Genomic DNA, 22,368 nt, shown 5'->3' with positions numbered 1-22,368 from the left:
CCCATTTATGATGGCCCATTTTTGGGTGAAGGAGAGTGAAAGCTAACCAGCTCCTCCTCTGCAGGTCGCACCTCTGAAAGACCCTGTCTCACATCTCCCCTCAAGTACCCCTTCTCCTATGTGACTCTGTCCACCTCAAATCAACCTAGACACTTTCTTCTATGCTCTTGTAACACCAATAGCAATTATCATGTTTTTTAATTTATCTGATAGTGTCATTTCCCCATAAAATTCAATTTTATGGCATTTTCATCTCTGTTGATCCAGTGCCCAGGACTATGCCTGAAAAGATGTGCTCCACAAATATTCTTAGATTGGATCAAAATGGATAGAACCAAACTGAACAGAACTGGCTTCTGCTGTGGATGCTCAGAGATCCAGCCACACCTCTCTTCTCCATTAAGTGGGATGCCAGGGCACCTGCCCCTGTACACAAAGGGTGGTGATGAGCTTACAGGCCTACCATTCATAAACCCGTGAGGCCACACACTCGCTTAGCTCCATAGCTGAACAGGAGAGTCAAAAAACAGTTACATTAGCTTATTTCCTCTCAGGGGAACCTGAAAGAAGTGAAGGTTTTGTTTACCAAATAAAGGGCTAAGAAAATATTTTTCCACTTAAGAAGATGACAAATTAGTGAAAGTGTCAAAAATAAATAAAATCCTACTACATACTCAAAAAGTTGTGCAATTGGATAAAAGCAAAGCTATAATTGTAAACGTGTTGGCATTTGGTACAGAGTTCAGGATTTCAAGGAAGTAAGCTTCTCTTCTATGAACACTAAACAGAAATGTCACAAGCCGTTTTTGATTAAACTATGATTGTCATAGTCTATAGGAATGAGCTAACATATGGTGTTTTAAAATAAACTACTAACCACAGCCAGTGGTTTCAATTAAAGAATGGTTCATTGCTTACAAAAATTCCCTTCGACCCAGCTGTCTTCCAAAACAGTTGCAAAGCCTTGCTCTGAATTTCCACTGTCATTGGGCAGATGAGGAAGTGGCCAGCCTTGGTCTGGGCACCGACACTCCAAGCTGGCATCTCCACGAGAAGAACAAGAAGTAGACCCCTGAACCCTGCTTTTGTCTTGTGACGGAGTAAAGCCTCACAGCATTTCCTATGAGTATAAACTGAATTGTGGAGTTCATCAAGGGACCTGCTAGACAACTACAGAGATTTTTTTTTTTCCAGTGCTGGAGATCAAACCTCGGACTAGGCAAGCACCTTCTCACTGAGCTACACAAGCAGGCTTCCAACTACAGAATATTTACAAGGAATTATTTTAAAGAAAAAAAATAGAAAATAAGGGTAGAATAACACAGAATTCAACAAAAAAAACACTAAGGAATCGCTAGTTGATATATTACATATTGTCAGCTTAGAAATAGTATTCAAGTTACAAAATCAAAGCATAAAAAGTGTTTAGAAGGCTAAGGCTATTTACTGTATGATGTGATGGTATTTTGTTTAAAAAATCAGATACAAAGAAAAGGACTGGCAATGCTGTGGGATGAGCCCCAAACTCCTTCCCAGAGGACAGTCTTAGTGATTCTAAAACCAACACAAACAGGTAACACAGATGTAGGAATGAAAGGAGCCTAGTTAGGGAATCACTGAAATCATTTGATACTCATGGTTAAAGGAAAAGAGAACCAAACACCAATGAAATAACTCTCTCTAGGAAACTCCAAATTAGGCCACTTGAAACTGGGGGGAGAATGAGTGTGGAGGTCTGGTCCTGTTAAGCCGGGTCTCATCTGGAGAGTAGGATACAAGGGATCCCATTTTCCATATGTCAGACCCATTATCCTCCTTGAGAGTTAGGGGCCCTGTGCTTCCTCCATTCTTTCCTGGTTTTCTCTCTCTCTCTCTCTATCTCTCTCTCTCTCTCCCTCTCCCTCCCTCTCTCTCTCTCTATCTATCTATCTATCTCTATCTCTCTCCCCCCCCACCATGCTCTCAGTATCATCCCTGGCTTCTCCCTCTCTTCCCTATGACTGGCCAAAATTCAAAACTCAATCAATGACTTTCTTTAAACTCAACTGCTATTTAAAAATAAAAACATTCTCCAGATTGGCTTTCCATCACACACACTGCCCCCGTGGCTCTCCTGTGAAGCTGCATTTGTTTGAGCCACTTATTAAATTACAGACTCCCAGTTCCCATTTGGTCATTAAAGGTTGTAGGTTCTCCCCACCCGCCAAGCAAGGAGGCTGCCTCTGCCACTCCCGAGCGTGCACGAAATTGCACCAACAGGACCCTCAAACTTACCCTGTGGTGTTCACTGTTTAAAGTGAAGCGTAAACAGGATAAAGAATCACAAATCACATGAGAGGATGAAAGGAGCTTAAAGACTGAGGGGATCAGAGGTCCCCAGGGCTGGGAGGGGACAGAGGGAGGACCAGAGGCACCAAGAAACAGTGGGCCGAGGAAGACAGCAGGGGGATGACAGTCAATTTACTGAATATTTCAAAATAGGAGAAGAGACTGCTTGAAATGCCCTCAACACAAAGAAATTACAGATTTTTCAGGTGGTCGACATGCTAATAACTCTGATTGGATTGTAACACATTGTGTAACATGTCTTAAAATGTCAAACTACCCCATAAATATGTACAATGATTACACAGTCAAGAGTAAAAATAATATTTTTTAAAAGAAGCTTTAAAAAATGAAGTAGGCATTGGGGAAAAAAAGAGGAATCAAGATATCTCATGTACAGGTACAAACTCCCTATGATGAATATGATCATTAGGTAATCTAAACTGTATCTATAAACTTAATAAAAAATAAACTCAGACCTTGTAGCTATAAAAAAAAGAAAAAAGAAAATTAATTTAGAGAGATTTCTGAAGTTAGTTTCATGGCGGGGGGGGGGGGGACAAAGCTCACAAGTTTGTCTTGAACCTGCAAACATTAGCTCAAAGAAGCTTCCTCCTGCCACACGTCCGCACTCCCCAGGACTCTGTTTAGCACTTGATCTAACCAGTGCACCACCTACCCACCGAATCTTCCCCACCACCACGTCTTCACTCAAAATCTAATTCAAAAATTGGAAGAACTAGGGAGAGCATTAGCTGAATCTGTGTATACTTCAATAAATAATCCAAAATGCATTGAGGGTATTTTGCAAATCTGTGTGGTCTGTGGGATTCTGCAGTTGCACAAGAAGTAACAAGTATAGTCAGGCAAAGAGTGGATTTAAGAGCTTTATCATTAATGGTGGTTTGTATTCCAGATCCTGGGTGAATCTGCAGTGAACTTCTAGTTGTAGAAATTGCTATTCCCATGCCTTCATAATATAAATTGTCCTACTTTCAAATTAAAACAACTTCAGCTTTGAAAAAAAACAGCAAGCTATATGGCCCACATGTTTATTGTACATCTACATGTAGAAGTCACATTTTCCATTACACTTACAGGATTCCTTCCCAGTGCCCCACAGATGGAGCAGAGTCAATTAAAAATAATTGCCTTCTCTTGTGGCCTTGGTGGTAAAATTTCACTAGCTGACAAAAAAGGTAATTTTAACACAAATTGCTGGATCACAATACCACTACCACCATAAGTGGCTCCTAACAAGGGCATCAAGTACATCTTTAAACATAGAATTCTGCTTGACTGGCAAATAGTAAAAAGATACACAGATCCAGAGGTGTTCTTGTTTCAGAATCATTAAGTCACAATTCTGAGAAGGATGCAGAAAGGTCATCTAAATTCATCTCTAAAAGCAACATGAACCTTAATCTGTGTATCCCAGACACAGATTCAGAACCTATTCTTGAAGTTCTTTCTGTAACACACAAATGGACTGAGAGAAACATCCAGGAATCAGCAAATCTCCCGTGACAAATATTCTCTCTGAGGTTCTGCTAACCATGAAATATGAGCTCTGAATAAACAGCTGTCTATAGGCAGGTTTACTCCAACTTAGCAAACTATTAGGCACTGTAGAGAAGTGTCATCATAAATTATATTGTGTATGCCCACACTGGCCTGAAACTTTTCACAAATTTTAGTACTTTTCCTTTGAGAAAAAGTATACATGGGGTGATATTTTTATTTCCACTTATAAAACACAGGCAATTTTTATTTTGTGTACAAACTAGTTATTGCAACACCAAGGTGTAGAGCTATAGCACAAAAAATTATTTTTCTTGACCTTTTCATTTCAGCAACATTCAATACACCTTATTGAAGAGTTTTTTGGTGATTTCTACTTTAATCACATTTCAATAAGAATTTAGATTGGAATCAGCATTTTTTTCACCAAAATTGTTGTTAATACTGAATAAATGCCCAATCCTTCAATCCCCAGGTTATAAATTCGTGAACAGACTACACTCTTTCAGACTAGCAAGTAATTTCTATATATTTTGCTCCCTCACTCATTCAAACAGCACACAAGCGCAGAATGGAAGTCTGGGACCCTGCCACTACCTGGAGGACCTTTCAGGTCACTGGAGGACCATGCTGGCTTGAAAGGAAGAGCCAGGGCACCACTGGAGGCTTCGCGGGCCTAGGCACCAGGGTATCTGAGAGGGGTGACACTGCAGGGATCCAAAAACTGGAAAAGGCTTTCAAGTTGGTACAAAGGAACTTAAAGTTACAGGGTAAATCTACCATTTTCGTTAAACTACTTAAAATGTTGAAAATAGTATAAGCAGTTCCATTGCCAGCAGTTTATTCCTAAATATCTCAAAATAGGTAGAAAACTGTTTTAGGTAATCAGAAGTCATGATGAGAGAGTCTCATGATGATGACAGTTTTATTTGTTTTTATAATTAAGGAAAAATGAAGCAGAATTACTATATTAGCTATGTGATAGCCATGTATGAAATCACTTCCTTCTGTTTTAAGAAAGACTGTAAAGGCTGAAAAAGCAAACAAAAGACACTGTCTTAGAAATTCCAAGGAAGGGGGAGACATAAGAGAAACTGGAAGACTCCCCCAAAAAAAGAGTCAGCAGCTGCCTAAACAGGAAAAAACGACAGGGAAAAAACAAAAATCACTGTGATTTTTGACTCGAGGCAACCAAGAAAATGGGAACCTCACGCTCAGTACCTCGCTACAGTGTGACGAGAGGTCGAGCAGGAAGCCCATTATTAAATGAACCTAACAACCCTGCTCTGAGCTGCCATCACAAGAGAGATCTAGACAACCTATTTATAAGTAAACTCATGACCCCTCACCCCAACTACTTCTCCATCAACAGGTCTTGCTCACAAAGTCCTTACATTTCTGGTGTTACGAACCCAAGTCCTTTAAAATTTACTTCCTTCTCTGTGAAAAAGTTCCTAGACTGAGTACCGTTCCAAGAAGCTATCTTTTGCCAATATGTCATTCTTCAAGTGTATTCCAATCACACACACACACACACACACACACACACACACACACACACTCTAGCTTTACTGTCTTGTAAACTTTAACCCAAACCACAAGACATGTTCCACCTTCCACCTAGGTGGCAAGTCTGTCTCGGGCATTCAGACCCCGTTTACGTCACTGCAGAATATTTCTCATGTTAAATCCCACACATGGTTCTGGTTTCCCCCCATTTTCATTCCAAGTCATGGTTTCTTTTCAACCCTGGACACCCCAGCCCCAAGAGCGCACTGGAACCCTCTGAGACCCCGTGCTCATGAGTGACTATAAATAACACCACCATCACCTCTCCCACGACACACAGACACACACTCTCCATAACATCTCATGGCATGGTAAGATGGAAGGATGTGGCCCAGTATGGCCAGTAACAGGAAAGGGATACAGCAAGGGCCAAAATCTGGCGCTTCTGTAAAAGAACTGTTTAATGCAGAGGGGTCAAGACTCCCTAAGATACGTACATAGTCAGCCTGCAAAGAAAAAGCACTGTGACACAGCCCTTTCATATCCATTAGCTTTACAGGAGTAAACAGTATGTTGTACACAACAGAACACAATGATCTTATGCCAACTTGGTGTCACCAAAAACGCAGTATGTCAAACATTTTTTCCTTTCACTACAACGATGCCCTTCGAATTCCTGACTTGTCCTTAACCACATTAATTTCACTGAGAAACACAGAGACAGCCAGAAAGGCCTTCTTTTTGTGGAAGAAAGAACAACCCATTTGCTTTTGGGGTACAGGACTGGGGATTGCAGCTGCTGGTGAAATTCAGTGCTGCCCACAGTACTCCACACGTGAAAGCACGCCTGTGAGCCCCCGTCCCACGGCCTGAGGCTGCCTGGCGAGCTAAGAGTCTGAGCCTCAGTGGACTATTCCCAAGGTGCCCGTGGAGGCCAGAGCCATGCTGGCAACTAACACAGAAGAGCACCAGGAAGAGTCTGGGGCAGCAGAGGCCAGGCAAGCTGAAGGAAGAGTGATTCTCAGTAACAAGGACTTAAGCTCTGCTAAGTTGTGGCCTGAAGGTTTTGGTGTCACTCTAAACAACAGGCAGAACATGATGAGGGCGAGGGAGGCATCAGAGTAACTCAAAATAATTACTGCTAACTAGATGCCATGCTTATTTGAGATGCAGAATGCTCCGATCCAATCTGTCATAAGCTACCCTTCACAGGTGAGGAAACAGAGGCACACACAGTCAACACCTCAGGGGTGCTGCTAACTAACTACCCTTACAGGCTGATTCCCATGAGCTTATGTCCGAAGGGCTCCTTCTGAAAAGGCAGTCAGGTTTTCAATTATTTTTAATAAAAAAGCTGTTGTTCTTGGACCTAAAGAAAAAATGCTTCCTCCTACTTCTATAAGACAAAAAAAAAAAAAAAAAAAGGAGGATGAAAGAGACAGTCTAGTTCTCCTGTGTGTTTCTTTAAACAGGGACAGAACCACTTCATTTCTTACACATTGCAAAGATTCCCTTCTCTCCTGCATACCAGTTCATTTTTAGAACATGACAATGGCATACAGAAAAATTAAAGAAATCTTACTTCATAATGTGAAAATAAGAGTCTTGCCTAAAACACTTTTACAGTCAAAGAGAAGGAGAAACGCAACAAGAAGCATGAGGTCAGGCGGGGGGAGGCACGGGGTGGGCACTGGGAAAGGGAAGTCAAATGACAAAACCCAAATATTCTTGGCTCCTGTGAAAAGCTACTCTGTTCATTACCCGGAAGATCCAAACAAAAGCAGCTGCCCATTTCTCTGTTTCAGTTTCCTGAACATAACTGGATCACCAACCAGCATCCCTTGTCCCAGGCTCACAGAACAATGTCCACCAGCATAAATCCGTCAGCTCTGGTACACATCCAGAGAGCTACAGCAGCAGCAGGAGAATGAATGAGTGTCTGTCCACCCCGCCCTGCGCGGGCACGCTGTCACCCTGGGACCTGTGTGCGGGAGGCAGCACCTCCTCCTGACACCAGGGCAGGCTCCAGCCTGTCAAGACACCAGGCCAAGGTGCCAGGCAGGGTGTCCTGACAGCACACATGTGCGGTGTCTGCAGGCACCAGGTGGCCTCTGGTGCCCAAAGGAATATCCTCGGGTACTCAGTGAGTGAAAAGTGCAGAGATCAAAACCCCCAGGTGGGAAGCTGTGAACTACCGGGCCCACCTTCCACCTACTTTGAGGCAATCCTTAGTAGATGGCAGCTGCTAACTCAGGGGGAAAAAAGTGCAAGGTGGAGGAGGCAAGGGGGTTATTTTTAAGAAAGAGCACAATCCGACTTTTCTCTCTACCGCCCACCACACACCACCTCCGCATCCCCATCTCTCCTCCTGCCTGCTCTTCCCCAGCCTCTCTCCTGCTCACACGCATTCCCTCCTCTGTGGGCCCAGATGCCACATGGGACCTGCAGCTGGCCAGGGCTTGAGCTGCTGCAGAGCACAAATGCTGCAAACTCCAATGAACCCAACTCATGTGCCTTTGAGAGGCCCCTTCTAGACACCAGCGCTGTGGAGAAATAGAAAGGTCTCTGTTCTCCAGCTCAACAAACCTGTTAATTATGCCATCTTCCTGCTAATCTCAGGACTGGGAGATACGTGGTCTATTTCATCTTAGAGGTGCCGTTTCTTACACAGTTCTGTGCCTCGGGAGGTCAGCTGTGCACCAGTGCTGCCCAGGTGGGGCCCTGAGCATTTGTAAGTGTTCACAATGAACCCACGTGCCGTATTGATCAGCTTCTTCCCCTGCCTCTGGTAACAATCAGCTTCACATACTCCAAAGTCATCTACTCAGACCAAAAGTACCACGAGGGTAATAGCTGCAATAATGAGGTACTTTCCAAGGTGGAAAAATTTAAAGTTAGGACCAGCTTTTACATGATGTGGGGGGAAGCCAAGCAGGGAAACAGAAAGTTCTGTATGAAGCTTAAAGACAAGAAAATCAGCCAGGCTGTTATCTAGAATGTGGCACATAGTTAGACCATAAAAGCAGTATTTGTGTTCCTCTTTGGAGTCCATTCGTCGTTATTCCTCACTGAACCTGCTCTCAGCACAGACTATGTTCTGGGCAATGCGCAGGTACTGAGCAAAAACCATGCTCCTTACTCTCCTGGCAGGCACAATCCAGCATTATCGCAGCAGAAAATTCCAGGCTGTAAGAGCAGCCAGCTGAAACATTTATTATAAAGGAAACTAGTGAGGAGCTGAAAAACTAACATTAGGGAACTCAGATTAGTATAGTGAGGAAACGCCTCTCTGACAAGGTCAAATTTAACAAGTGAACGATAAAAAGGAGAAAAGCTCATAGCACAAGAGCAGGTAATGCTCTTAAGAAGGCAGGTTCCCCAGGGCAGATGCCCTGAGCTAGGAAAGGTTTGGGCACCAAGAACTTAAAAAGACTGGAATAAGGAGAGAATGAACAGCTAAAGATCCTGGGCAGGGTGTCCAGCTCAGGTCGTGTCCTGACATCAACAGGCAGTTTGCACCTGTGCCTGCCTCAGCATCCCCACACTGCATCTGTGCACAGAGGCTTCACAAGCAAAGCCTGTTCTGTGGTCTGAGCACAAAATGAAAACTCCCTGAACCAAAATGAAGCACCAAAACTGAGGGAGACTAGACAGCTTCACGGTTTAAAAGGGGGAGCAACAAAGTCACTATAAAGATAGAAGCAAGGGAAGAAAAAGATGGCTCACATCAAGCTACCTTCCACAGGTGAGGTGCCTGAAACTTTTTTCAGAAGGAAGTATAAGCATCATAGGATGTGCCGTGGCCCATGTGGGGCTACCGACCACAGACACGCTACATCTGCAGATATCAGTAGCTCAAACTCCCCTGGTGCAGGAACGACGGCAGTGTGTGGCTGTTCCTGAGAAACCGTATTGGCGATGTCAGGCTGGTACTGCAGCAACCGACTCCTCTCCTGTCATCGTGGTGTCAGAGCCCTAGGAATAACCTTCTCTATATCTGGGTGTAGCAATTCTGACTTTTAAGTAGACCTGCCCCAGATAAACCAACTACTAGTCTTCAAGGTAAACAGCAGAGAAAATAACCATATCAAATTGGGTGCCTCACATCAAATATTTCAAAGGCATATTACAGTATCATGCACTGACCAGCGGGAAAAAACAATTGCAAAATGCAAATTTATAAATGGTATCATTATGGTATCTGGTCCTTAACAACTGTCTTTCTATCGAACTGCTGGGAAACCTAGCCTGCAGTGTAAGCAACACCCCCAGGGAGATTTCCAGGGTTTACCATCAACAATCTGCCTTGTTTATTTTACACACTGCTCACCAACGTGTTCCCAAATGCCAGAGAGCAGCACTGTTCCGTGGTGGCCACATTCCATCTGTGCATTCCTAATTACCCAGGTGCTTCCATCACCTTCCTGAAAAGCTGGTACACGGTTAGCGTCTCAGACTCCTTCACCCAGTGGTCTAGGTGGGCCCCTCTCTTTTTCAGCACTTGCTATTAAGTTGTAGCATGAAATGTGACTCATGAACGAGATCAAGAGCACAGTCCCCTGTTCCCAGGCAGAAGGCCTCCTGACACCAGCTCAGGCCTGCTAAAAACAGACATAAAAAAAGGTAACTCATAATGGTTTGGAAGGTGATGTTAAGTATGCCATCTTCCTGATAAGCTCAGTGGCTCCACACCATTAACTGTGGCCTCTTTAATATACATTTCAAGGACTTTGCTCAAACAGATCCCATAATTTAGATGACACATGGATGGTCTCTTCAGAAAGACTTCCCCTGCCACTGCAATGGAAAGTGCAGAGCTTGTCTCCTGCCCTCTGCTCCCTTCTATGTCTTGCACTATTATGACACCTTTTAGGTTAGTGGTCCATCTCCCAGGCGTCCTCCAACTTTCAATCTTTAATTCTGTAAGCCACCTGCTCGGTCCCATCGCTGCCCTTGATACCTGCTCTCGTCTTACTCTGAAGCTCACTGCTCACGCCCCTGAGGTGTCCCTCTGAGCTGGCCTGCAGCTGCAGCAAGGAGATGGAGTGTACACCTCTCTGCCGAAAGAAGAGCGGTCTACGTGTGGCGTCCCTTGGGGGATCTCCCCAAACTGGCCAATGACAGTAAACTGATTGTGTCAGCTTGAGTAAGAAACGCCCGGCTAATGGGATCAGTGCAGTACTGGGTGTGAGGGTAAGGCTTTACTGGGGGCAGAAGAACCTCCTTGAGTGTGCGTGGAGGCTTGTAGCCTGGATGGAATCAAAGGGAAGTGAGGAGGAAGGCTCCTTCTGTGTCTTCGGAGGAGCTCCTGTCTTCACCTTCACCTTGGACATCATCTTCTGGCTTCCAAGATTCTTCAGCCTCCTGACATGGACTCGCAGGGGTCTCTACAGGGAGCTCCAGGCCTTCGGTCTTTGACTGGATCCTTCAGCTCTCCAGTGTGCAGACCCTTCTTCACTCTCCCACACCTGATTCTGTGGGCAGCCACTGTGAGCCCACCATGTGAACCCTCATGTATTTATATGCCTTGCATTAAATCTGTTTCTCTAGTGATCACTGACTGATACACTGGCCTATGTGTCAACTGCATGTACAACAGCCACGAGGCCAACTCTGCAGCCAAATATTATCCATGTTAAAAAAAAAAGGCAAAAAGCAGCATAAACACAGGCCTACACACAAACCACTCAATCACATGAGTCCAGCAGTGTTCTCTGACTTCTACCTCCTCTTAATAACACTTTTAACAACATATGATATGTACTATGTCCAACATTTCAGGAACTGTTGCTCCACATTCCTCTCTGAGTTATGGAAAGATTCTCCATTACAGTGAACCCTTGACCTAAGAACTCGATGCATTCCCAAGGGCTCACTGCAACTCAGGCTGTCAGTTGAAGGCTCAGGCTCTTCTACACAGCCCTCAAAGATTCTCTCCTGTACACACACAGGCAGTTTTCAGTGTCCTTAGAGAGACAGCGGCCCAGGATTTCTCTAACACCATACAGGACAGGATGTAATAATGCTCCTTCCAGAACTCTGTGAGGGTTAAAACTGTATCTGAGACCATCTGGAAACACAAGCGGCCAGTATTTGGGTCATAACTCAAGACTTTGGCTTTAAGTTAAAAATAAAATTCTGATCATGACCCAAGCTGTTCATGTCAGGCCAGTTGTAACACGAAGGTCCACTGTATTCCTTTTGAAGTCACTGACCAAGCCCATGAGCCCAATGTCACCCGTAACGTGGACATTTGGAAAGAGGTGCATGTGTGTACACTTTCATCTTAATATGTTGTCTCTAGAGAACTTGCTTTTAAACTGAACTCATCACCCAAAGAGCTCTTAAGAGCCTTCTAGTGACTGCTGATTTCTACAGTTCAATGCTACCATGACACCACAGTGTCTCACTTGTCACATCGTACATCATGAAACTCCACTAAGCCTATGACAGACCTCTTCTGATCAACTCAGAATCTTCTAGATGGCCTCCTACATCAACCTGCTGGCACATGTCCACAGACATCATCCTTTAGGCCAGACCACCTCAGAACTGCTGCGTCTCCCCACGTCAGCTGGACCATTCTGGAAACTGTTGTTCCCAAGGGTAAGGAGCGAGGCAGAGAGAGAGAGGTGTCAGCCCCAAAAGTACTCACTGAGTGGTTTTAAGATGCTACTGCTGGATTCATCTGCATTTTCCACATCCGACTTGTCAGAGTAGTTCTCAGAGACCCGCTCTTTCTCCTTCTTTTCCTTATGTCCTGTTCTTCTCTTGTGACGTCTCCTCCTCCGGTAGCTCTTGGGCACATGGACTCCAATGTAGATGGTGTGGTGGCCTAAGGAAGATACACAGATCACCGCTTACTTCAAAACGCATTCTCTTACACACACAACTCACACAGGACCCACAGTCAGAGAAGGTCTATGAACACAACATGATCATTCTACATTTGAAAAATTCATGCTGGAAAAAATAGAATTTCTTCTCATTTTTGGAGAGTGACAGTACAATTCCAACTGCTGCATGACACTCGGATTTTGTGAGTGTACACAGTGGCTCTGTCAGGTTGACTAGTTCTGTTTATGATAACCAAAGGATACCGAACTAGAAATCAGGAATCCTGGAGAACCTCTATCATCAATTACTTCTCTCACCTTCACCTCTAGGCCTCAACCTCATCATCATCTAACGAGAGGCTTAACCTGGGTAACCGGAGGCCTTTCTCACTCTAACCCGCCACAGGTCTGTCATTATGTTGATGTGGAGGCTCAGAAAGATGCCACTGAAGCCAGAAAAATAAAGCCTTATTCAAAGTTCAAAAAAGTCATTGCTGAGAATAAGGTTTAACAAGGTAACTTTTTTTTTTACCCAGTCTGCAGAAGAGAGACTTAGAACTGGGACAAACTGAGAAAAATAAGACATCCTTGGATAGGAGATTTCAGAAATACTCAAATGTTCACATTAGGAAACAGTTAAAATGAATGTCAGCTACAGTGCCATTCTCGTGTTCCTTTTTTCATTCCTAAAAGTTTCTAAAAACTGGTTGTTGCAGTGATAAAAATAAACTCAGCCCAGCAAAAATTGCCTTGAAGAGAAGGGCATGAGGAAAAAAGGATTGAAATACTTTCAGTTCTGTAGATGGAAGAAGCTGCAAAATTGACAAGTCATTTTTACAAACTCTGGTAAGACGTTAAAAAACAGGAAGACAAAATTCTACATCTTGGACTTTTTGAAAACTTTTACTTTTTGTGTTCCAAACAGCATAACTTCTGAATGTGAGAATCCTCATTTCAGAACTAGTATGACTCCTCTTTGGACTGAAAATCAGATGGGCCTGTCTCATCTACAGGTTTCCTGTCCCATCCCTAGAAGTGCTCCTCAATGACTGTGTGAGGCTGTGGACAACGCCACACACGCCAGCATGACACATGACACCATGCAGTTCCACACCCTTGGGCTACGTCTAGCCACTCCTCGGACCCATCTAAAACCCTGTCATCAGAGGGGCATTCCCCCAACCTGGCAGGGATGAAATGAATGACCAGCAGCTTCAAGAGAGTCCAGCGAAGGAAGGGAGACCTCCAAGTGAATGAGCTAGTGTTCAAAAGGAAATACAGATGCTTGGAATACAGTTGAAGGTATCTTTACATGAAGCAGAGCTCCGTATCCCCAACACACACGCACGCGCACACACACACACACACACACACACACTCACAACCCCCTACCCCCAACACACACACACACACACACACACACACTCTCACAACCCCCCACTCCCAACACACACACACACACACACACACACTCTCACAACCCCCCACTCCCAACACACACACACACACACACACACACACACTCACAACCCCCTACCCCCAACACACACACACGCACACACACACACTCACAACCCCCCACTCCCAACACACACGCACACACACACACACACATACCCACAGCCTGCTGCTACAAAGCATCATGGTATTCTCCCCACAGAAGTGTGTCAATGAGATTTTTATCATGTAGAACCATTTGTAAGCAAATTGTTCTCATGGGAAAGCTACATTATAGGAGGAAGAAGGAAATGTCTCAGAAACAATGTGAATTAAGAAACAGTGTCAATTGTTTCCTGCCCTCTGGTTACTGAGGGAGTCCTGCAGTTTTATCTCACTTCTCAACAACAGTGAGCAGAGCCAGCCAATTCCTTCAGTGGCCTAACCCTGAAGAGGAAACATTCTCTCCCTCGCTCTGACTCTGTCTGTCTGTCTCTGTCTCAGTGAGATATACACACACATATGCACACAAATTAAGAGGTTAAAAAAAATTTACAACTTGTCGCGTTAAATATTTTCTACATCATATAAAATAATGGGAATTAAGGGGAAAAGGTAATTAAGCTACACTAGTCATGTGGACATTACATGGAAAGATTTAACATATTTACCAATATTTATGCAATATGTTTGATCAAGTCACTTAAAAGACAGATATGGGCTGATAAGGTTTTACAGTAATACTTCTGACTATGAAACACTTCAACCTGGTGAGGTACAGTGATTCACCGAGTGAACCTTCAAATGCCTTATCTCTTGGCACCTAGCTTGAGGTGTCACCACGGAACAGGGCCACTTGTTCACAGGCCCCACCCTGCAGCAGATCCCTGGCTGCACCTGCCCATGCCCTGCTCCCCTCCTGCCACCTCGGCACCACGCTCCCTGGTGCCATGCGCTGGCACCAACTACAAATGGGGTTCTCTTTTCGGGCACCCTTATTGAGCTATAATTTACAAATCAGAAAATCCACTCATCTTAAGAGTGTAAGTCAAGGAAGAGTTGTACAAATATTTCCATAATCCAACTTTAGAGCCTCTCTAACAATTGGAGACAACCCCTGGCTCACCGGCAGCCACTCCGTTCCCAGCACTGCGAGGACCCCGGAAAGCCAGGGTTCTCCAGCTCTCCCATGGCTATCTGTGCTGTGTGGAGTTCCCCACAGCATGATGAAACAGAAATCCCCGCGAGGAAGACCCTGCCTCCCGGGAACTGCTAGGGGAAATGACAGCACTGAGCAGGGCCATGCAAAACTCAAAGCGTCCTCCTCCTCCCCCTCCTCCTCCTCCTCCTCCTCCCACCTATTAATGGGAACTAAATTTCCCTCTTCAGTCTCGTGTTCAACTAGAGAAAGAAGTTATTCCAGGGTTAACAAAAATGTTGGAGATCAGAAACCATGCTGAGTGCTTTATCAATTACTTAACTGCTGTCCACTTCAGCTTTTTTCTCCATGGCCAGAGAGCAAGACAGCCTCGTTTGGTGGCTGGTGATGGGGCAGGCATGCTTTTTCAGAGTGATGGCCCGGTGGTAAAGCCATACGTGCCAAGCAATAGGAGCAACAAAAGCCAGGTGAGCTGGATGGAAGCATCATTACTAACCCCACAGAAGACCTGCCTTCACAAGCAACAGGACCAGCATTACCACTGAAAATGTTCCCATTGAAATATCATTGAAATATCTTTCCATGTCTCAGAGATGTGTCATGGAGATGGATGGCTATTTTTAAATTATAATTCAAACTCAGGGGAGCTACAAATGCTTAGGGTATGGCATTGTTTTACACGTAAAAAGAAAAAGAAAAATCTGGCAGCCAAACCATCCAACCCTGTGCGTATATAAAATAGTAAGATGTTCAAAGAATCAGGGATAGTTTTTTGCAAGGGAATTCTTTTATGCTCAAAAAAATTTCTCTGTTAGAAATTCCAGGAAAAACTGCTTCCAGAGATAATGAAAAATCAAAATGTTCTTAAACAGCTATAACTCATAAGGAACAGGTGATTGTTTTAAACGCTATTGAATTGTTGCTGCTAAGAACTATAAAGTAAAATTACTGGAATCCACACATTTAGGTGTGCAGGCGAAGAGTGTTCCTCAGTTTGGCAAGATCCTCCATGTCATGTGTTCAAATAAATACTCTACAGCACACGCCTCGCTCTGACAGACAGTGTGGACTCCAACCAGCTCGAAAGGTTTGGGGAGTATGTCTCAATCCACACTGCAGCCAGGACCCTATGAAGAAACACGGCTTTTCAGTTTACCTCTAAATGTCAAAAATAATCACTATGTGGTTCTTGCTTCTCCCCATTTCCACCTGGTTGCAAGCAGGCAGAACCAGGAGGCTGTCATACGCAATCCTGCTGCTGCTGAGGGTACCTGACCCTCATGGTGGCCACACTGCATTTCTTGGCAAACACAGAATTCTTAACACTTAACTGTGTGTTTGCCATTCAGGCCAAGATAGCTCACACAGGCACCAGTTTTGCCATCAATGATTTAGAACTTAGAAAAATTACACCCATCATGGTAGAAAATGAAATATTTACTGACCAAATTAAAAATTCTATAGACAACTTCAAATTTTTTCCATCTTCTTTCCAAACAAAATTAAAGAAAAATGGAAATATAATTTTTGTAAACAGGAAGGGGACCAAGAACTGGAAGGAGCAAGGAGGGATGGAAGGGGATGAAAATAAGAAGTGAGCTGCGTCATATCCAAGTGTCTACTCCCATGATAAACATAACCCTTAGGTGCTACAAACAAAGACTATGTTTTTTTCATCCTGTAGGTGACCTGATGGTGAATACTATATCTCTATGTATGCACAATGACTCCATTAGCTCCTTACTAGTAAATGTACTGCTGTGTTTACTGTACACACAGATGACAGCAACCACTTAAGATTAGGGGAAGGCAAAGGTGTCGCCCTCAGCTAACCCACTATGTCTTATCCATAAAATCCACAGGAGAAGCACCTCTTGGATATTACTAGCAAAAAGGGTTGTGTCTCTCTGTCACTCCAACAGCCTTCTGTAACACAGTCTGTATTTACACTGAACAGCGTAGGGTTAGTTATGTCTCCTTCCTTGTGATGACCATTGAGCAGAGAAGAGACAGATTCTGGGCCGACCTGCAGCGATTATACGATCTCATGACATCCACTGTACACACTAACCTCACACTTTAATTTTCCAACTTGTCATTTCCACTTCAAACTTGGCAGTTTTGGAAGGAGGTGGCATATAAAATATTTCAGTTTGAGCTTGCAGTCATGTGCTATCACTAAGGATAGGTGAAATCTTGGCCCAGAAATCAACCTTCCCACCCCAGCCATCTCACCCTCTCTCCGCCCCCAGCTCCTCCCGATGCATCACTAGCTCAATACTGAGTGACGGCCCAAATGTGGCTTAGATCTTTATTGCTGTTCTTTCTATAACCCACTAAATTCCTGTTCTCTCCAGTTTACAGCAAAGATTCCATCAACAATAGTCCCAAAGTATAAGTTAAATAGTACCTTTCCTGGCTTATCTAGAGTAACCTGGTTTTATGCCAAGATGCTTAAAACACATTGTAGCTGTTGCTGAGAGAAATGTAGGAGAAGCAAAATTAAAGGGATATTTACTAATTTTTTAATTATGAAAAGAAAAATTTAGGAGAGGAGACAGACATCCTGGATGAGTGACAGATTATAAAAAGATGCTACATAGACTTTACTTCTAGACCAAAAAAAACTTAATTAGAAGTACATGCATAAGAAAACACAGACAAAGTCACAGCATGTCCAGTTACCATGGAAGAGGTACTTTTGGCACTTTCTGTAATAGAAAATAGACCAATATATATAACCTGAAATATTTAATGAGACACAAATAATTAGTTCATTACTTCCAAAGCCTAAGTGTCCATAGGCAGTGTTAATGAGAGGTAGTCAAAGTAACACTGCTTATTTACTGAGGCATAAATACCAGCTTTTGAAAAGAAAACTTCTTTAAAAGGCATGGTATAATTTCAGTTAACAGGAGGTAAGCCAGCTCTTTATGAAATGATTGTCTGAGGCTCCTGACTTTAAACACACATTACTACTCAGTAGAAATAATGATCTCTGTTTTTATATTTTGGATAGGTGCAAGTTTTTACATAGAAAAATATTTTATAATACATATGTTTATTAACGTAAAATTACATATAGTATATATGTAATTTTTTTTGTAGAAAATTACATACAAAATGTCTAACTAGTATGTGATTCCCTGCCCTCGTACTCTGTACTTAGTGGGTGAGGTAAAGATAAGCACCTCACCAACAACCAGGGCAATGTTTCAAGATGCCTAATTAATCCCAGTCCCAGAAGTTATCCACAGGTCTCCAGAAGCGGACCATATGCCCTGACACACCCGCACAGAATCGCACTCTCAGAGTTCAAGTGACCATAAATATTAAATGGCTCACCCTCTTCAATTTCCAGGGAACCAGCAAAGCCAAATAGCCAGTTAATCCTGGACTCAGGCAAGAGCTCCTCTACTCCTGGAAACATGAGCCTTCCTTGTCCATTTACTCACTACTGTGGTACCAGTCCCTCACATCCCTCCCGTCCACCAGAAACAGCAGCAAAGATGATTAGTCCTTTCAAGGTAGTGATTACCTAGAAGGAAAGAAAGGCTGCATGATTCTCTGAAAGCACTGTCTTCTAATCACAGAGTGACAGGTTTAGTTCCACGAGCTGTGCCGGGATAGAAAGCTGTCCTGGCTGTAATATCAGCCATCCCACACGTCACCCCGGGGCCATGCAGAGAGAGACGCACTGGGCTGGTGCTGTCCACCTTCCCAAAAGCCCTTCCAACACTTCCCATTTTTCTTTCTGTTCTTTCCACTTCTGACTCATCCAGGTGCTTCTTACATTCCTCATTTATTTTCCTAAATTCCTTTTTTCTCCAGAAGGAACAGACACAGAGAGGTACACTTGGGAATAAGTGTAATCCTGGTGAACACCAGGCTGAGTCATCCCCAGGGCCATGGTGTCAACTGGACCAAATCCCCTGAGGCTCTTCCCCTAACTCTGAGATGAGAACTCTGAACTAGTAGATGATTCCCAAACTCTCTCTAGTTCTAAAATTTCTAACGATTAATAATTTCAAATGTTTAAACTGGTCAAGTGTAGCACAGCGCACAGAAGCAAAGGCTAAAACCTTACACCATCCACCATCATCCCGCAGATTCTTTCCAACTTCTTGATGTGGTAATTTTCTCTCAGGCATTCTTCAGCTAGCTCATTTGATTTCCACCTAACCATGACCCCACACTGTAAGAAAGACCACCGATCAGACCATCCTTCTGCCAACACCATGGCCACTGACCTTTCTCATCTTACCTGCCTTCCCGCAGTGCACAGCACTGACCCTGGCTCTCGAAGGTCTAGTCTCATCCTCTTCCCGCCCTCTTACGCTGGGTAACAGAATCCACTCCTCTGGCTTTAGATGCCAGTTCAGTGCCTAGGTTTCTATCCCCACCCTGTCCCAGCCTCTTAACTCTGGATTATATAGCCAATTACCTACACAGTTTGATTCAGATGTCTCACAGATGCCTGAATCTGAACAAAAGCTGAGCTGCCATCCTCCCCACCACTCCTCAACAATGTGCTACATGATCCCCCAAAGTTCTCACAGCAGAAATCCAACACAACCACCCTCATCCACCTATCCATCCATTCCTCCCCATCCATCCATCTGAAAATGCTGGGGAATTAGCCCATCTGTCTCTATCGACTTCTGTTCTTCTCCATTCTAAACTCGTCTCTCCATGGAAGTCCAACCCCTTTCTCCCCACTATTTATCACTGTCTTCCTAGGTGCACCCTGTAATACTCCAGTCACAGTAATATTTATTAAAATACAACTCTTGAGGTAGTGGCTTTCAGCCGTACCCAAAACACCCTGAATCTTCAGCATGGTATGAAAGGCCATGCACTGCCTGTCCCAGCCACAGCAGGCCACACTGTCCCTGTATACACAATCCAGCTACAGCACTTCCTGTTCTTCAGAGGGTCACCTCCTCTGGTCTCTGGACCTTGGTCTCTGGATCTTCCCTTTGCCTGCTGGGACACTTCCCTCATTGTTCACCTACACTGATTTCTGCTCATCCTTCGGATTCTGACTTCATGTTATTGTGGGATGCCCAAGCTATTATATCAACCAATGTGGGCTAAGCTTGTTTTGAGTTTGTGGAGATTGAACCCAAAGCCTCTGAAGTGTGCCATTTCCCAAACACTTTTAATTTTTTTATTAAGCCACTGAATTCAATTGTTTTTATTCATATTCATACCAAAACTAGGGGATGGGATACAAAAGTCATTTCTTCATACCCAAAGCCCTGCAATTCAGAAGTTACAGTAATGCATCAGTGGTTTACTGCACACAGACAAGCAGGTTTCAGGAATTATCCAGTACCCTTCAGTGCATCTCTAGGAGCTGCCTGAGAAGACAGGCCACTGATGCACTTTGCATGAAGCAACCACAGCCACAGGAGCATGATTTTTCTTGTGTCACTCAGAAGGACACTGGTATCGCCAGGAATAGAAATGGGTCGTGAGACCCCAGTGCCATTGTGCCCTCCAAGCCAGAGCACAGCCTGAAGCAAGCAAGGGAAAATCTGAACAATCAGATACTGATCTAATTTGCCAGACACATGCATCCACTGGATTCAATTATGAGCTTTCATTCTACATCAAAGGCATCTTCTTTATTTTGCAGTACAGTTAGAATTTCTTGTTGAAAAATTAACAATCAATGGAGGGCTCTGGTGATGGCTTAACTAGTCTATGAATAAAATTATTGCCCTCTGAAACTGATTTATGCAACAAAGATTATTAAAATTCAAAATCTATTTTTATTTTCAGAAGTTTTAGCCTGGTTACAGTTATGTATTTCAACAGAACATAAGCAGAATCTGTTGTCCTTTCGAAATTAACGGAGTATAAAGAACAGTGAACACACTGTATATTGCAGTTAGGAAAGCTGCTTTCAGACTCTAACTTCATGGACAGGTAAAAACAACCAGAGTTAAAGGTTCTGCAGCTCTCAGAGAAAGGAATCATTTCAGTTCCCTCTCTGCTGATTCAATGGTGTCACAAAGCACTCTTGCGCTGGTCACCGGCACTTTGGGATATGCTGTTCAGAACCAGTCGTGCAGCCCTGTCCTGGTGGGTCTCACAGCAGCTCTCTCAATGCAATCAGTCAGGAAAGCAAAATAAAACAAAAGTCAAACACAATCTCATGAGCAAGCAACCTGAACTCATCTTTCCTTAGTCTCTTCCTATGCCACTTACTCAGACCCATTTTCAGATCCCCCAATGATTCTGAATCTTGTGTCACAAAAATGGAGAAATATTTAGCTCAGACTAAACTACATAGTATTATTTCTATATTGTTGCATAATCTCCTGTAATTGTCACTAAAATTACATAATAGCCAGGAGTGGAACTATTTTCTACATTTCAGGCAGAATGTGTATGTTTAGATATACATAGACTGGCGCATCCTCCTATTTGTGGAACAATAATTCATATCTGAACCTGCTTGCCGTGAGAAACAATGTTGCAGCCTTTAGTAGACAATGAGCCAGCATTTGCATTTTGCCCCATGTACAATTACATTTTAATACACCACTTTTTGGAAAAGGGGACAATTTAACAAATAAAGGCAATGTATATCAGAACAGTCTAACTGGGAAAATTAGATCTTCTACCCAGAGCTTATAAGGGAATCGGGATGCATCAAAGGACCAGACAAAGTTCTTGAGAAATGTCTGTCACTTGGCCATTCTGGGCCTGACCATTCCAGTCCAGGCACAGGAGGTGAATACTGGCAGGAGGGTAAAGGTGTGATGTCTGAGCCATTGAGTAAGTTTTGTAGCTTTCTTTCAAACAGATGCTTAGTTACTCTGCTTTAATAACATAAATGGTAGCTATCCCCAAAAGTAAATATGGAACCATGGCCAGGTAAGGAGAGTCTCAACAGAAATAATAGCTGCAACGTGTATTATTTCAGAATTTTGGGATCCTTGCAAAACACAATCCAACCACCCAGTTCAATTTGTTATGGTTTACTGCCACCAAAGAATGTTGACACTTAGGAAGCAGCTTCGTGAATAAAGGCTTTCACCCACAGAACATTTCTAGGGAAATCTCTGCAATTGGAAAACTCTGGGAAGGGTGGTGGCTGCTTCATTTCGGAACCATCAGATTTCTTTGAAGGACCAAAAATCCGTATCAATATTTAACACCACTGATGCAAAAGGAGATACTAGGCAGCTGCAAGGCTGAGTACAGTGTTCAAGCTTCAGGGGCCCTGGCAAGCACTCAGCTGAGGCACAGGGGAAAGAACCCTGGAGCTGGAAAAGGTCCACAGGCATCCATCTGCTTCAGGAAAACCACACTGCTGCTCCAGGTTCAGCGCCTTGAAATGCCATGCCGGGTTTCTCTAAGGGATCCAGCGTGTGCACTGCCTCTGTGAGGAAGGCTCTTCCTTAAGCAAGAGTTGCCCAAGTGTTTCTTCTACATACACTGCTTCTGGGCAACCAGAATGAGCAGTGTAGGAGAGGTCAGCAAAATGCAACCAGACACTCCTGACCCACGCTCAGAATAGCCCAGCCCAGCCGGCCCATCTGAGAGGTTTTCATTGGTGCCTCCTCG

General features: G+C 43.8%; 1 protein-coding gene across 8 annotated transcripts in view; it reads right to left on the bottom strand.

The window, feature by feature from the left end:
- The window catches only part of Slc4a4 (solute carrier family 4 member 4), a 329,139-nt gene that overhangs the window by 246,825 nt on the left and 59,946 nt on the right, over positions 1-22,368 (bottom strand). For all 8 annotated transcript variants that reach the window (XM_063240311.1, XM_063240312.1, XM_063240308.1 and 5 more), the window contains one exon: positions 12,011-12,190. In XM_063240311.1, coding sequence (XP_063096381.1) covers positions 12,011-12,190 — 180 coding nt within the window. The remainder of the gene's footprint in view (positions 1-12,010; positions 12,191-22,368) is intronic.

Source organism: Cavia porcellus, unplaced genomic scaffold (genome assembly GCF_034190915.1).
Source record: "Cavia porcellus strain 051 isolate PalLab524CR breed Dunkin Hartley unplaced genomic scaffold, mCavPor4.1 scaffold_30, whole genome shotgun sequence".
Taxonomy (NCBI): Eukaryota; Metazoa; Chordata; class Mammalia; order Rodentia; family Caviidae; genus Cavia; species Cavia porcellus.
The sequence above is the reverse complement of the archived record's forward strand: the minus strand, read 5'-3'. Positions and strand labels throughout refer to the sequence as shown.